This window comes from Juglans microcarpa x Juglans regia, chromosome 6S (assembly GCF_004785595.1).
Source record: "Juglans microcarpa x Juglans regia isolate MS1-56 chromosome 6S, Jm3101_v1.0, whole genome shotgun sequence".
NCBI lineage: Eukaryota > Viridiplantae > Streptophyta > Magnoliopsida > Fagales > Juglandaceae > Juglans > Juglans microcarpa x Juglans regia.
The window spans coordinates 13,031,233-13,048,631 of NC_054605.1; the positions used below are offsets into that span (position 1 = coordinate 13,031,233).

The 17,399-nt window shown below is 32.8% G+C and overlaps 2 protein-coding genes across 2 annotated transcripts; both read right to left on the minus strand.

Moving 5' to 3' along the window:
- Positions 1-4,132: 4,132 nt before the first annotated feature.
- On the minus strand, positions 4,133-5,086 carry LOC121237504 (ATP synthase subunit delta, chloroplastic-like). The gene has a single exon (XM_041134248.1). The coding sequence runs from the start codon at positions 4,967-4,969 to the stop codon at positions 4,247-4,249; it is 723 nt and encodes a 240-aa protein (XP_040990182.1). The 5' UTR covers positions 4,970-5,086; the 3' UTR covers positions 4,133-4,246.
- Positions 5,087-11,957: 6,871 nt separating this feature from the next.
- Positions 11,958-13,467, minus strand: LOC121237816 (F-box protein At5g50450). Its single transcript, XM_041134708.1, has 3 exons — positions 13,185-13,467; positions 12,922-13,084; positions 11,958-12,807 (listed from the first exon to the last, which is right to left on the minus strand). Exons 1-3 carry the CDS (start codon positions 13,334-13,336, stop codon positions 12,085-12,087), a joined length of 1,038 nt encoding a protein of 345 aa, XP_040990642.1. The 5' UTR covers positions 13,337-13,467; the 3' UTR covers positions 11,958-12,084.
- Positions 13,468-17,399: the final 3,932 nt, after the last annotated feature.

The window sequence follows — 17,399 nt, forward strand, 5'->3', positions numbered from 1 at the left end:
TGTATAATATTAATTTTGTATAAAACTTATATATATAATGTTAATTTTTATATTTTTTCCCAACCGGGCCGGTCCGGTCTAGTCTCAAAAATCATGGAATCGGGACTGGACCATGTCTGGCCAGTTTTATGGTTACAAGAATCGGTTCCTGACCGGACTGGTTCAAAATCGGGCCAACCAGTTCGGTCCAGTCTGGATTGATTTTTCGGTTCAAATTTACACCCATAGTTTATACTTCAAAATGACTAGTCAATGATACAATTGTAGTCTCATTAAAACCCTTAGAAAAAGCAAGAACTTTACATTCCTAAGTACCGTGAGATCTCATACACCACCTATCATTATCTTTATTATATGGGGTATCAGAATTTTCTCCCTTTAATTTTCGACGTCCTCATCAGGTCAATTTGTTGTAGGTGACATGACTTAAGTCTCACATTTCTGGTTAAGATAGGCTCTGATACCATTTATAACATCACAATAGAAGGCTCAAACCACATGATCTATACTCCAAAATGACTAGTCAATGATACAATTAGAGTCTCATTGGAACCTTATAAAGAGTAAAAACTTTTCCTTCCCAAGCAATGTGAGATCTCATACACCATATATTCTTATTCTTATCATATGGGATATCAGAGGACCGAACCAATTTACACCCCTAGTCTACAACGGAAGGAGTTTAAACTATAAACACATGAAGTGAATTCACATTTATAAATATTTAAGTGTTTATTGGACGACATTAAATATCTAATAAATGTTAAAGTCATTTAATGTGTCAATATATTAAATTTCCAGCCATTGATATAAAGATCCTATAATCGTTAGATATTAATTTAGTTAAATATTTAATTCTTAGGATCATAATATTCTACCACACTTCCAAATCTTACGCCCATGGAGGTCCACTTTAGCGACTTGACTTGGTAGTAATCATTTTCCTTTTGACGGCTTCACTCATCTGTTAATATTAAATGACTTAACATCATGCCTATATATAGAACCAATACATTTTAATCTAGCCTATAGGTTGCTCCCTCCGTAATTTGAACTCGTTATACAATCTCTGCTCTGATACTAATTACTAAATACTTGATTTAAAAGAAGACTTTTGGATATTGATTTAGTTAAATTTTGAACCCTTACGATCATAACACAATCTTTCTATCATTCTATACCCTAAAACTTCTAGAGCTCCAATAAATTGCTCCATTAATAATTGTTAAAGACCTCTATTCATCCAAACCATATGTTAAACTCCATTTATCGATCTTTTCTTTGTTTGTTGCATCATTCTACTAAAAGGAAATTACATCTTTCAATGCATCAATTTCCTTTTTCCTATTTATATATATTTATATCAACTTGGCTACAACCAATGGTGATTGAGTACTTCTACTCATTATTCTCATAACACATATCATATATAATAAAATTTCTTTTTTTTGTTTTTGTTTTTGTTTTTGTTTTATTCTTGCTAAACAAAAGCAATTGTTGTACTCATCATCCATATACCATACATTTAGTAAAGAAAAAAAAAATATATGTGTAGCATATGGTGTAAGGATAATGAATACAATTTTACGTGGTGACTTCACTTAACTGTTTGCACTTAAAACAACTTTTACAACCAAATTTTATGGTCGAGAAAAAGCATTTACGTTATAATGCAACCATTTTCAAGAATGCAACCATCCAAATACGGCTCATAAAGCAATTTCGTGCTCTAGAAAATTGGAAGTATGTGGTATTTTTGCAAGAGTATAATCATAGGGCATTGCAAGAGAGAAAAGATGCAGTCTATTGTGATACCCTATAACAACCCGGTCCAATAATTTTAAAGTCGAGATTTGATAATTTTTATTAGGCCTAAATTATATTTAATGGGTCATATTGGATAAGTCCACGAATGATAAATTATTGAAATTGATTAAGAGTTTTAATTAGACTTAATAACTAAGTTAAATCTCATTTATGATTTATTGAACGAGTTAGACTCCTTTTAGAATTTAAAGATAGTCTTTTAGAAATTTATTTCAATTTAAAACTATTACATATTGAAGTCCCCTACACAGTCTCAATCACTGTCAATCCTATCTTGAATGAACTATTAATTATGTTTTTAAATTCAAACTCTCTTCTTAGATGATCACGATTGAGTGTTCAGCAAATTAGTGTCACTATATATATTAACCAAGCTAAACTCAAACTGGCTGTCACCCTCTCTCAAATCTCTCCCAAACATGATGAATGACATGCTTGTACTAAACACTGGTTTCGAAAGAAGTGGCTTAAATACATGTTTAATCTCTGCAAACATGTCATTTATCATATTTCATTCTGCATAGTTATGTATGTATTATGTATCTCATGCATCTAACGTTGCATAAGATACGTAAAATGTCATAATCAAGTGTAAGATAAGCTCATAAGAGTTAATCGGATGACCATTCAAATGCATAGTACCAATGCAATTTCATGGTGGGCGTGCAAGCCATGGACTCAGGCGCGGTTTATTGTAGTATGCCAGAATATTGCACAGTAGGCTTCTTTTGCTACAGTAGGGGAAGTTAGTGCACAACTTTGCACACATGGTTAATTGTGTTGGCCAGTCAGATAAATCAGATCAGTCAATTAATTCAAATAAATTAGTCATCCATAGTATAAACATCAGTATGATCAGTCATGATTTTAAGTTTTCAACATTAAATATTTTATGAAAAATCTTATATTAAGTATACTTATGTTATGATGAGTTTCTTATTGAGTCATCGACTTATTTTAATTTTTTTTTTATATATTTTTAAACCATCCCAAGTCAAGATAATTATGACAATAGAGCTGCAGGACTTGACTTGGTCCAAGGAAGGGTGACAATGGCCTAGATCATGTACAAAGATTGTAAGTTATGATTTTTATGGCGTGGGTTTTGAAAAATTTTAATAAATGCTTATGCGCACTCTCTTTTATGATCTCAATATTTTAGTAAAGAATTATTTTATTTATAGAATATTTGTACCCGGTGCTTCATTCAGAATAAAAAGAAAATATTTTTATGTTAAGGTTCAGTAGTAGCACATTCCAGCTCTTGAGAATTTTTAAAATTGACTTTATTATTAACTGTGGGGAACGAGGTATTACATACCCCATATGATGTATAAGAGTAATTGGTGTATGAGATCTCACATTACTTGAAAAATGAGAATTTCTTACTCTTTATAATATTCTAATTGGGCTTAAATTAGATTATTGACTAGTCTTTTTTTAGTATAACAATGTAGCTTGGGCTTTTTATTTAGACATTATAAATAGTATCAAAATCTATTTCAACTAGAAATATGAGATTTGAGTCTTGTCATTTACGACGGACTAACCCAACAAAGACGTCATGAATATAAGGAAGGAGATTGTAATATCTCATTTTAATAAGGATACGTAGTGTATGTGATCTCGCATTATTTGAAAATAAAAAATTTTTACTTTTTATAACGTTCAATATGGATCAAATTATATTATTGATTAACCATTTTAAAATATAGTTCTCACGATCAATACTAATAAATAAAAAGAGACGTGGAACGAAGAGATAACATTGTTTCCTTTTCAGATTTCTCAAAACGACAAATCTCTTCCTCAATTATTAAAAGAAATAATGATTGAGATAGCTCGATGGCAATCTACTTTTTGTAGAGATTGTGTTCCATACATCCAATTTTTTAAGAAAGAACTTCCAAATTTTAAACCGACACGTAGATTTATTAATTCCAATTGGACATTCAATTGAAAGAGAAATCAGGAGTTTGATAGAGGGTAACTTCTACAAATATCTTTTTTCTTTCTTTCTTTTATTTTATTTTTTCATGTATGAGCCCAAAGTTACACACATCTTCTTCTTCTTCTTTTTTTAATGAGTTTTTATATTTTAAAACAATGTAGGAAAAATATAATATGTGACAAAGGTGGAGAAGAGCAAAGTTCATTAGAATTTTTTTTTTATTTTTTTATTTTTATTTTTTATTTTAAATCTAAACTATACAGAAAGGTGATAAGCAAGATCTCCTGTTAATTACTCTTAACAAGTTCAATAGTTAACAAAAAGGGCAGCAGCATTTTGCCCAACACCAAAGAATAGCATACAAAATATTCATTCATACAATAATAAACTAACAAAATTAACAGAAACAAAAAATCATCCAACTTAAATAAAATGACATAATTAGGGAAAAAAAAAATACGGAAAAACTCATACGCCTAATTTAATATCACCCAAGTCAAGCTGAGTAGCGATTTCCTCGAGCTGCTTCTTGACGCTCAAGTCGATCAACTTGGAGCCCGTGCTCCCGTACCTGACGGTGAATCCGGCCACCAAGGTGGGATCAATCAGGGTCTTGACCCTCACGTTCTTGGCCCCAGTCAGCTTCTGCACCTGCTTTGCAATCTGGGTCAAGTGCTGCGCCTCCAGCTGCACCACCGAGCTCACCACCGCCATTACTGTATCGGTCAGCTTGTTGTACACGATCTCGTACTCCTTCACGATTTCATTGATCAGGTCGATCCGCTTGGCGTCGACCAGGATGTTGAGGAAGTTGTTCGTGTAGGGCTGGAGGCTCGACGAGCTCGAAATTTCGTCGAGCATCTGGCGCTTCTTCTCCGCATCGATGGTGGGGTTGATGAAGAAGTCGTACACCTGTTTTTCCGAGAAGATCTTCTCGATTTTCTCGACGTCGTCGCAGGTCTTTTCGAGGGTGTTGTTGGACTTCGCGAGGTCGGCGAGGGCCACGGCGTAGCTACTGGCGGCTGCGGAAGCCATTCTGGCGCGGCCATTACTGGTAGCAACGGTAAGTTTCAGTCTGGTTCTGAGAGATGGGAACGCAGTGGAGAAGGCGAGGTTGTGGATTGATGTTCGTGGGATTCGGGCGGACGGTGGGGACTGGAGGGAAATGGGGGTGTGCTGGAGGGCGGCCATGGCTGCGTTGGTGGTGGTGTGCTTTGATCCTTTGGCCGAGTCGATTGGTGGAGGTGTAATGGAGGCTTTTGGTGTTGAGACGGACGGATGAGATTGGGAGGAGTAAGATGATCAACGGATGAAAAAGGATAGGATTTTTATCTTATTTATTTGGAGCACCTTAGTCCTTATCTGCAAAAGATAAGGAGTTGACACGTGGTTGCTTTTCTACTTGTCCAGGAAATTTTGATTCAAGCAGAGCCTCACTTTTTTTTTTTTTTGCCTAAGCAGCAGACAAGAGTCTGAAAAATTAATTAAGATAAATAAATAAATCATATTGTAAAATAAAACAAATATTTTACCGCTAAAAAGGGATTTCATAATTCGACGTGGTTTGACGTTAAAGTTAATTTTATCAGAAAATATATATAACTAATTACATAAAATTACATCATTTTATAAATTTATTTTTATATAATTCATTTATTTCTATAATACTTCTTTGAACGAATTGGTATTCAAGGCAATTGATGAATTGCCTATTTTAAATTTTTGTGAGATCCCTAATGGTGTATATACTAGGCACAAATATTAAACAATATATCTTATTATATTCCAAAGTTTAAGGCATAGTTTGGTTACACAATTTAAAATTATATTAAAAAATTATATAATTATTATAATTTTTTTAAATTTTCACATAAAATATAATAAACAATTTAACTTTTTCAAATTTAAAAATAAAAATTATATTCAAATAATATTTTATTCAATTTTCAACTTTTATCTTATTTCATTTAAGTAACCAAACGAGGTCTAAGAATGCGTAAGAGTGAGACAACTTATATTTGATATATTTTTTATTGAATATGTTCAGTTAAAAAGTGAACATTTTAGATCTATTTATTTATTCACTACAATTTCAGTCATTTACATTTCAGGATACATGCAACTACCGAAAAACTTACTTAAAGTAAACCAAAATCAATACTTAAATTCTTATAAAATTCTAGAATAAATTGTTATCAAAATGGCTCTAAATGACATGGTTCTATATTATACCCTAAACGTATATATGCTCGGTCGAGATTAGCAATGGCTATAACAAATGGTTCAAAGTATTCATGACACGAGAGAGGTGACAATGCCATCTTTATCAACGTTTTTGCATCTATCTCTGCCCGATGATATTGCAGGTTGAATCTTCTTGATAGCACAAATTAAAAGTTTTAAGTAATTTTTCAAACTTCCCTTAATGGGAAAATATCAAACATGGAATATTTCTAGAATTGGATAAGGGCATGAACATATATGTGGTGTGCTTCCAACACAAATCCTATATATGAATTTGTGGTCTTGTTCTTAGAACACGAATCCTTTCTCATTGCCACCAGCAAAATATCAAACCCGAAGTGGGTGGAAAATGAAGGTTTTATTTTATTCCTTTCTCTCCATTTTTTTTTTTCTTTTCTCTTTTGGAGATATAATTAAGTTCATTTCCTTTTCCTTTATATTTAAAAAAACTAGACGAAGGATACAATGATGCATGTCTCATTTCAACTAATCAAATTGATCTAGATATGCATGCCAATAAAGTGGTCTGACTTAGGAAATATACATACACATCATATGTGTGTATATGCATGTATAAAAGAATAATGCTAGAAAAATAAATTTTTTCATTTGGATCTCAAATTTTTCATTATTTTTTGAAAAACACTATAGACATAAAGGAATCTCACAAAAATATTACATACACTGATGTAGCACACTGCTAGTGTGCCATGTCTCCTCCTTTTTTGTTCTCTTTCTTTCTCCCCTCCCTAGTGCTGCCACCCTTGCCCTCTCTCTGTGCTGACTATGGTGGTTGGGGACCACCTCAGGGTGGGCAGAAGACATCGGTAGTCCAAGCGGCATTGTCGGCGTGGAGCTCAGGGTGGGTAGACAATGTACATTAGTGGCCGGGGGCCACATTTTGCACATTGTGTGCATGGTCGACCGCGCGCCACTAGGTGGAGGGATCTAAACCGATGGCTTGTCCTTTGACTGTCTGTGATGGTCGAGAAACATCCCAAAAGGGTAGACAATGCTGGTGAGGAGGGAAAGGGGGAGGAGGGGAGGCACGAGGAGGGGGGGGGGGAAAGAGCGAGAGAGAAAAAAAAGAGAGAGGAGGGGGGGGGGAAGAGCGAGAGAGAAAAAAAAAAGAGAGGAGGGAGACGTTAGTGTGCTAAATCAATGTGTGAGATCTTTTTGTATCTCTAACAGTCTTCTTATTTTTTATGAAAGAGATCGCGTGCTGAATTGTGAATGGAAGACACCCATTTTGGATTGCTGATATATTAGAGTTCAGTTTGTAAATACAAATTTGACATTGCAATGAAAATCATTCCTTTTTAGCTTTGTTTCCTAGACAAAAATAAAAAAATAAAAGAAGGATGAGTGCAACTGTGCAGGCCATTGATCCAGAGGTTCCTTTTCCCTGTGAAGTATGGAAGGGGAAGGCCGGGGCAGAACAAGTCTTTTTCTGACCGTATCAAATGGGCAGTTGGAACAAACTCATAAATAATATTTAGTGCGATTTGCAAGCATAGGGACGTCCACTACTATATACATATCCACCCGATTAAGGTATTTTTAATTTTTTGTCAACTTGAGTGTGCGACTCGTGACGTGGGTTTTACAGTATTTATTGTTATTTACATAAATATCTCAATTCGTTAATTTTATATCGTATTTATATTCAATTTATAAGTTGTGTCACAAATTTTTATCCCTAATTTAAAACATATCCTTATTAGAGATTTTTTTTTTATATACAATTTCAAATGTGAACTTATTATTATTATTATTATTATTATTATTATTATTATTATTATTATTATTATCATTTTAAAATGTAAAATTGTATTTATCAATAATATTGCAACTTCAGATACTTTCAATCACAACCAACTTTTGGAGGATCATGGTCTATCTCTCCCGTGGAAAATATTAAATGAATAATAAAATTTATCATATCTAACTTCAAGTGGTTCGAAAAATAACTTGAGAAATATATATCTTAATATTTATGTAGTAGTACTGACTCTACTGAGACTTTTCCATGCACGGTATGACGCACTCACAAGCCAAACTTGGATAAAAGAAAAAGAAACAACTCTAAGAAACTCAAAAAAGAAAAAAAAAAAAAAAACAAATGCTGATCTAGTCCCGTTTTGATTGAGAAACTATCTTAACTCATTTCATCATTATAATTCTCTTAAATTTTCACACAAAATATAATAAACAATTCAATTTTTTTAAATTTTAATTCAACTTTTTTAAATAAAAAATAAAAATAATATTTTATTTAATTTTTAATTTTTATCTAAAATCATCTCATCTTCTTATCCAAACAGGCTTAAAGAAAGGAAAAAAGTGAAATTCAACCGAGATGTGCATAAAATAATACAAATTTCAGAAGTACATACTACGTATATGCATAAAACTACAGCAAATATAGGTAATTTTGAAAATTAAATTGATCATGCTGGCGTACAATTTGAAAGGGTTGCAACTTTTCAACCCTTATCTTTTCTTCCAATTTATCAGAAATTTTAAAATACAGATCTAGATATATATATATATATATATATATATATTAACCTTTTTCTATTTTATTAAAATATTCATTTTCAATAAATACAAAAATTCATGGCAGAAATTATTCTAAAAATACTCGAGTATAAAATTTGGTGAGTATTTCTTTAGAGAGGTGTTTTGGGGTTTTTGAAAAGTCAAATATATATCAAGCTGACTCGTTTGGTTACGTAATTCAGATGAGATGAGATGTTTTGTTAAAAATTAAATAAAATATTGTTATGATATAATTTTTTAATATAATTTTTATTTTAGATTTTGAAAAAATTGAATTTTTTTATTATATTTTGTGTGGAAGTTTGTGAAAGTTATAATAATTATATGAGATGAGATAGGTTGATTTTATTTGACCAAACCAACCCTAATTTTTCTTTTTTTAATATTGAATTGGGTATTTTTCACAATCTTTTTTAAATTTAGAGTGATACGCACGATATATGATTTTACAGCATTTACAAATAAATTGATAGGCAATATTTGATATCCATAAAAACACTAAAGGCCAACAAATCTTTTGCGACGACTTTCACTTCAACACAGTTAGACGCAAATATCGCCCCTACTTCTCAGAGTCTTTTGCAAAAAGATGAACTTCTTGTGGTGACAAAAGTCGCCTCAATAAGTCTACACGCACTAAACTTCCATCGCCACAAAAAATATTTGGGGAAAAAATTTGCCGCAGAGGCATATTTGTGGCGAGAAATATTGGTCATAATATGTGTGTCTGTAAAGTTTTGGATCCGAAATTGTGTGGTCTCTGTTCGTTCTTTTCCCCTTTAAGAAGTTGAATAATTAGAGGGAAAGGAGGGCCTTGTGCCTCTAATTAAAGGTCGATATTCTCCCTTCTTCGGCGTTGCAATGCATGTGGGTCGGCACTTGTGTAGAAAACGTCCTTTGGATCCAAAAAGAAAGTTCATCGAGATTTCCCCCAATTCTACTCATTTTTTCCTCCGAGTGTGTACCCAAAAAAGATGCCCAAAAATTGGCTTATTCTCCACCCTATATGTACAAAATAAATGATATTTTTAGTGACATAGTGCACAAACATGACACTTTTTTTTTTTTTTTTAGAAAAAGATAGTAAATACAAGATTTACACAAAAAATTAAATTTTTTAACAATAAATCTCATTTTAAAAAAAAAAAGATTATGTAGTGCTTGCGCATTCTATGACTGCATCTAGCATTACTCTATACACAAAGTGGACTTCATATATATATATATATATATATTATATTTCAAGTGTAATAGTTTTTTCATAAATGTGGGTTACAACATCATTAATCTTGAAGCTGATGATAGATGATTCTGACCAAAAACTCCCATCCAATGTGATATCATATTTATACCATTATTTATAAAGTAAGAAAAATAAGAAAAAGCTAAAGGTACTCGATTTCATGTACACCTTGGGCATGAAATTCATGTGGCTGCCAGCATGTTAAATAAAACGGTGTAGATGAAGTGAAAGAAATGGTTAAATGGAACCCAGTGCACTGACGTTCTCATTGAAACGGTGTGTACCGAAGTTCTCTTCTTCACTTCGTTGTACAAATTCAAATTGAAATCCCTGATGATTTCTCTTTGCAATTCCTCCATTGGACTCACAGACGAGTGAAACTTCCAGACATTTTTTCCTCTTCTCTTCGCTAAAGGTAAATCGAACTTAAATTTGTTCTTCGTAGTTGTAACTAGGGATGTAAGGGCTTAATCTCTCTCATTTCTTCTCTCACTTATTTTCAATCTGGTTGGCAACCGAGAAAATAAAACGCTTCAGAAACGTGCTAAGCTAGGTGTCACCACAGTGTGACTAATAGAATAAATTATGTTATGACCATTGTCTATATAAGAGGACCTCTTGTACTGAAGGTGTGTGTAGAAAAAGATTAATATATGAAAGGAAATCTTCTTTGTGAACTTTTCTCAAACACTTCATAGACCAATTCTATTTTCTACTTTAACAAACCTCACATAAAATTTGTAACTCTACGAAAAAAAAAATGATTTAAGGGATACAGAAAATACACTTCAACTTCTATGAAAGTTTTATAAATTCCTTCCACAAGGAGAAGTGAGAGAAGAAATCAAACACCAAGAACGCATACCACATAAAAATCAAACACCAAGAAACAGAGAAATTCTCAAATCTAATTTCTTGGAAAAGACTGAATAAAACCCAGAAAGATTGTGACTGTATGTATATCAGAAGTCATGTCGGTCTTCTTCGTGCAACTGAAGCAGTTGCTGGACTGGGAGAAAGCTGAAGCTATGTCGTTCTTCTTCGTGCAACTCAAACATTCTCTTCCTCAAAATCCTTTTAATTATTATTATTTTTTAATTATCCTGACATGTCAACGGGAGGTGCACAAGGTGTCCCCGAAATGGACTCTTTGTAGTAGAATTGTTTTCATTTATATTTTATAATACACGAATTGATATGTTACATTTTAAATTTTTAACCAACTTTTAATTGAAATCGACATTGCTCTAGAAATGAAATGTGATTTGGTTGGGGGGGGAAGCAAACTTGCTTGGAGTTCTTCATTTTCAAGGGAAAGCCGAACTCAAATCAAATCCAAAAATTAAATAAAATTTGATAAATTAGCCTTAGTCCATACTGTTTCTTATATTCATGAAAAGATTGATAGAGACAATGGACCATAAGAACCACGAGAAGTTTTTCTTTTGAGTAATCGGTGGATGACTTAAATATATGCTCACTGACTATAAATATAAGAGGAATTGCAGGATTTCCAACTTTTACCGTATCATTTCCGACAAAACACACATTCCTAGCCCTTTATGTCCATTCCCATGTGTTGATCTTTCCTTGCCATGCTTAAGTTGCACACAAATTAGTCTTTCTTATTCCTTTATTTTCATCCATCTTATAATCGAAAATAGATAAACACATAGAATTAAATTATTGGACTATGTTAGTTAACGTATTAATTTAAGTCACGTCAATTTATAAATTTATCTTTATAAAAACTTCTTTTACCTAAAACATTTCTATCTCTCAAATGATCATTGAGTCTAATCATCAGAAATGTTAGGAATTACATTAAGTGTTGGACGATAAGTTCATAGAATGAAAAATAAATTCTTTAAAAAAATAAAAATAGAAATTCACGAATGAAGTATCGGAAGAGACAAAATATGAACAGTACTAAAATTTTATCATCTGTCTCCTGATAATCTGCTGCCAGTTATAAATTTATTATTATTTTTTATTTTTAAAGTATTTTTTAATACTTTTAATTATTAAGAAAAAAATAAAAACATTATAATTTTATTAATTATCACTTATTTAATTAATAAAAAAAAAATTTAAAATGTATCAACGATAAATTTGGAGTACTCCACGTAAATTTTTCAAAATTTTATCCATTTGTCTCCGAATAATGTACAGAAGAGAATCTCAAGAAAATAAATGAAAAAAAATAAAAAAATCAGATACCACCAACATTAATAATACCAAATTTAATTAATATTAATCATTCAATTTCCTCGACCTCCACCATTCCTCCATCACCATCGGCACCATTGTCGCCAGCACCCCCGACTTCGTCGAACCACCGCTCTATTGGCATGCATTCCGCCTTGTGCCGCAGCTTCCAATCAAGCGCTTGACACCCACGCGAGCAGTAATTCACCATGCCGCATACCGAGCACCGACGAAACTCGTGAGCCCTTGTCTCCGGCCGGCCGCACCCTCCGTGTGAGCACAGCCTGAGACCCTCGCTCAGCCCACCCGTTCCCGATTCGAACCAGTCCCTCAAAAACCGGTTCACCGGGTGCGCCTCCGGGGCCGGTACGTTGCACCCGAAGTCGCTCAAAAGCCCTTCGCAACCCGAACCGCTAACGCACGGGGGGTTGAGCAGCCTCCAAGCCGGCGACGAGAGGTAGCGTAGGACGGACGCGAGCTCGCGCGCGTTGGCTTGTACCAGGAACCGGCGTCCCTGGGCGATGTTTTGGCGGGCCCCGTAGCCGTCCTGGAAGCAATGCCCCAACTCGCGAAGGGCATCGACATGACCGAGGAAAGCAGCTCGGGCGCATAGAGCCACTCCGGCTTGGAGGTTCTTGTCGCTCTTTGATCCTCCGCTGCCGTTGAACTGTATTACTGCGAGAGAGTACAGAGCCGGCGCGTGAGATTTAATCGCCGCCTTAGCCATAAGTGAAGCCCCGCTTCCTCGATTCTCTAAGCAATAAAATCGGATCTGGTAAAAGAACAAGAAAAAGAAAAACAAGAATTAGTACGAAAATATATCTAAAAAACGAAATTTATTCTATTAACTAATAATTTGCAGTAACATCACTAGTAGGCTACTGACCATTCCTAGAGTATAAGAGGCTTCGACGTTGCCAGCGTTGGCGCACAGTTTGAGAAAACGGTCAGCGGATTCGGACCAGTTCTTGGCTTTGATTGCAAACGCTTTTGCTCCGGCTTTGGATAAAACCAGAGGATGAAGACCTAAGCGGTTCAGTCTTTTGCATCTGCTCCAGAAATTATCCCAAAAAAAGTTAAAAAAAAAAAAGAGGAAAACGGAAGAGAAACAGACAGAGAAACAGAAGTTGGCATCATGAATAAGCATACGTGATGAGAACGTTAACGAGATCGGAGGGGGAAGAAGCGGAGGAGCTGAGCTTGCAGAGGATGAAGACGAGGAGATCTTCCGGCAAGTCGTCGAAGAAATCGGACTTACCGGAGAGTGTGGTCGCCGGAGTTCGTGGCCTTTTCCTGAACATGGTTGGGGGACTTTAGGGGGCTGAGGCTTTGAATAGCGAAGGGAGGAGGCGGTATATGTATTTGAGTTTTGAGATGGGAGTTGCTTAGCTTTGTGTGCGTGCGTGCGTGCGTGTCTGAGCAAAGCAGCGTGGCGGCTTTATATGGCACCAGAAAGATCGAGGAGAAAGAATAGAACTCAACCAGGGAGCGTCGTTTTGCCCCAGGTAATCTGCAGGAGCCTGGTGGGGCCACCTTTTAGTTTCATCAAATATTCAAAATTATTAACTTTTTCATGTTTATTTTATTTATTTTGTGTGAAATATTGGCCTAATTTTTCTTGCTTCTTGAATTTTGATTCGTTTTCCATCTATATAATTTAATTTTTGTGTGTTTTTTTTATAAATTTAGATAATAAGTTGGTCTGAAAAAATTCTAGCCATTTTTACTTATAATTAATAAAAGAATAATGTTATTATACACTTTCATTTTATATCTTTATTTTGACTGTTTATATATTTAATTTTTAATTTTTATGTTTTTTCTTTACTTAGTGATTAAATAAGTGATTATTAATATATTGATATTTTTTTATATTTTTTAATTTTTTTTATAAATTTTATAAAATATGAATAAAAAAAATAAAAAAAAGTAAATTTTACCTATAGGACATACCAACGGTCATTGCTGGCATCTTAGCAACATTCTTTCAATATATTACTGAAAGATATTTAGTAAGTGAATCCAGTGAGATATTATTATTAATTCAAGTGGGAGGTAGATATTAATGTTGAAATCATTTATTATTCTTGATATTTGAATCCGTTACATACATTAAATTTAATTACACTATTAATATATCAAATGTAAAACGATATATACAGTGGCAGACTTATTAAGGGGCAGGAGGCCATGGCCATTGAAAAAAAAATAATATATATTAATTTTTTTTATTTAATAGGATTATATTAATCTCATACTGTGTTGGTTCTCTCTCCAAAAAATTATCTCGGCCCATTCTATAAAATTATTTTGATCTTATAGATTATTTTGACTCAGAAATAGAATAAAAAATATTTTATTATAGTTTTAGGTTTGCTCAGCCCCCCTACGACAATTTCTTGATTCCGCCACTGGATATATATTTAAATATTTCGCATGAAAATTAAAGATCTCTTTGACTAAATATCAATGGAATATTTAGATGTGAAATTGTTTTGAAAAACCTTTTAATGATAAAAGTGATAGAATCTTTTAAGGTAGAGACCATTAAGCCCTAATCAATGGAAAATTATTAGGCATTTCTAAATAAGGATAGCGTAATACTCTGATATAAAAATAAAATTACTCTGATATTTCGAAAAAACGTGATAATTACTTTATCAATCTTTTAATGATGATATATTTATAATTATTTTAAAAACTTTTTATAATTAATTAATATAAAATAGTTATAAAAGAGTGTAGTCATAAATATCTCTTTATTTTTATTTTTATGTATAGTTTGGTTTGGATATTTCCTCTAGTGGAGGATGTCACGGATAGCGAGTAGGGGATTGGTCAAAAGACACGCAAGGGACCCATGCATGCAACTCACGGACTTTCACTGCTTGGGGTTGGACAAAAAAATGATGCCATCTCAAAGTGCCCCATTTTTTATTTTTTTAATCGGTAAAATCGATTTTCTTTCTATTTCATTGAGTGTTATATTTCAAATGTAACCCATGATTTTTATTTTATTTTTTGTGGGGGGTGACCATGTGATCACGCTTATATAGTCTACCAAATTGGTTTCAACTTTAAAGCGACAGCAACTCATGAATATATGTGCCTTTTACTTTGGATAAGGAAATCTAGATCTTAATTCCATTGAATTGCATCCATTTTTGACCCACTAAATGCATGATAAGAAACACGTTTGTTGACTGCCCTATTAATGTTTTAAAGAGTGACGGAAACGCCAAATTCTCAAAATCTGAATATCTTTTATGAGAGAATCGGACAAATAATTAATAGATTTATATATATAACTGGGCAAGCATTGATTGATATGATGTTATTAGCAACCGTAGTTTATGGATTTAATTGATACAACGGGAATGAGAGAGTTTCGAATCTAGATTTTTTATTTGAAAAATTGGGTTAAATGCCATCAGGTCATGATGAGCTTCCCCCTATATTGATCAAGAAGATATATAGGTGTACGGATTTCAATTTTCATCAAGAAGTTAATACTATATAGTAATTACAATATTAAATATTTTTGTTTAAATAAAAGGCTAGCTAAAGGGGTTGCATTTGAATCTCCAACGCACATGATTCCCACTTGCATGCATGATGCACTTGCTTGCACGGATGGCTACTCTATATATATATATATATATATACAGACATAGAGTACCTGAATCATACACTTTGCAGATGGTTTAATTAGACAAGGTAGGTGATAATAATGGATCATGTGGCATGCCTTTCCTACTCTTGTTTTATTTATTTATTTATTATTATATTTGAATATTTTATTATGATCTCAAGGCATGCATGCATATGTAGCAAGTTGAGAGATCAAAGAGAGAAATGTGTAAATGAAGCTAAGCCAGCAAGATAGATATTTATCATGTTGTGGGGACGAAATGAAAATGAATATGTAGTTTTTCTTTCGGCTGGGGAGGAGGGGAAGGGTGCGTTAATCTTTGAATTGGATATGCATTGGGGGGATGGAGGGAATGTAGGTTTTGGATAAGGTTTGAAGATGTGGATGAGTTGGTGGAACACAAATCTTTATTTTCCAATCACGCCAAAAAGCTATGGAGATGAATTCTTTTGGTTTGGTAGACAACGAGTGTGGCATTACTTACCATGTGCCACGATCGACCATCTTCTAAACATTTTAATCATTGTCATTTTTATTTAATATTTTTTTCGCCTATATGCACGGCTTAAGTTTTCTTGTTGGTTGACTCTACGGCCATCACTTCCGGCTTTAGCTATCGTTTATTATAGGATTATTTTTTTTGTTTTTTCATATAATTGTTTTTCAATACTTTTAAATATTTTTTAAAAAATAAAAAAATAAAATATTATTAAAAAAAAATTCTTTAATTATTAAGTAAAAAAAAAAACATATTAAATAAAAAATCACAGCTGTAACTTTCAACGGATAAAAATAAACGGTAAGAGTAGCAATTTTTTTTTCTTGCCTTTTCGTTTTGTGTTTGAGAGTCTCTAAATTAATTAAAAGTGCTTTTAATAGAGTAAAAGTTATTGAAGTGATGTAAATTGTCACTTCACAGAGATTAACCTACTAAATATTAGTTGAGTTTTAGCAAACACAAAAAAAAAAAAAAAAAAAAAAAAAATCCTTTGCAAAATGCTTGGACGTGTGGTTAAGAATGAGTTTTTCTTTACCTACTAGAAAGTTTACTATTATTTAATCACAAGGAATTATGAATTATTATGATATTAGTGCCAATTGCAATTTATTCTAATAAAAATATTTTAGTTACAAATAAATTCTATAAAAATAAAATTATAAAGTTGCGTGGTTTAATGTGATAAAATTAATTTTATTACAAATTCGATTTAATTTATTATATAAAGTTACATCAGTTTGTAAATTTATTTTTATATGATCTCTTTGTAACTGTAGCATGCACTTCTTTTTAACAAGTATATACTACACTCTCATCTTATTTTATTTTATTGTGTTAATGTGACAGTATATATCTATCAGTATAATAAAAATGTCGTATATAACATAACACTTTCTAACAACTCAACAATTTTGTACGTAATTAAGTCAGTTTATAATGCATTGAAAGCTTCCAACTTTATAGAAATTTATATATTGATCTATGCCTCAATCAACGGAGTGAATGTGGTATGGACTATACACAATATTCATGATGTTTAATCGCAAGAAAGATTGAAGTCAAGGCATTAATGAAGTTACAATATCCCTTTTTTAAAGACTTCCCATTCACGCAGCCTATTTATGTATATGCTGCATAAGTCTTGAATTAATTAACCCATCAACAACATATTGTACGTACATGATGCAAGTGTGAAGGAAATTGCTCTTATAAA

Bases quoted from the DNA above. Each gene is read 5' to 3' on its own strand.
- LOC121237504 (XM_041134248.1), bottom strand. From the start codon at position 4,969: ATGGCCGCCCTCCAGCACACCCCCATTTCCCTCCAGTCCCCACCGTCC.
- LOC121237816 (XM_041134708.1), bottom strand. From the start codon at position 13,336: ATGTTCAGGAAAAGGCCACGAACTCCGGCGACCACACTCTCCGGTAAG. The intron at 13,085-13,184 runs GTATGCTTATTC...TTTCTGGAGCAG, and splicing joins CTCGTTAACGTTCTCATCAC to ATGCAAAAGACTGAACCGCT. The intron at 12,808-12,921 runs GTCAGTAGCCTA...TTCTTTTACCAG, and splicing joins CCTCTTATACTCTAGGAATG to ATCCGATTTTATTGCTTAGA.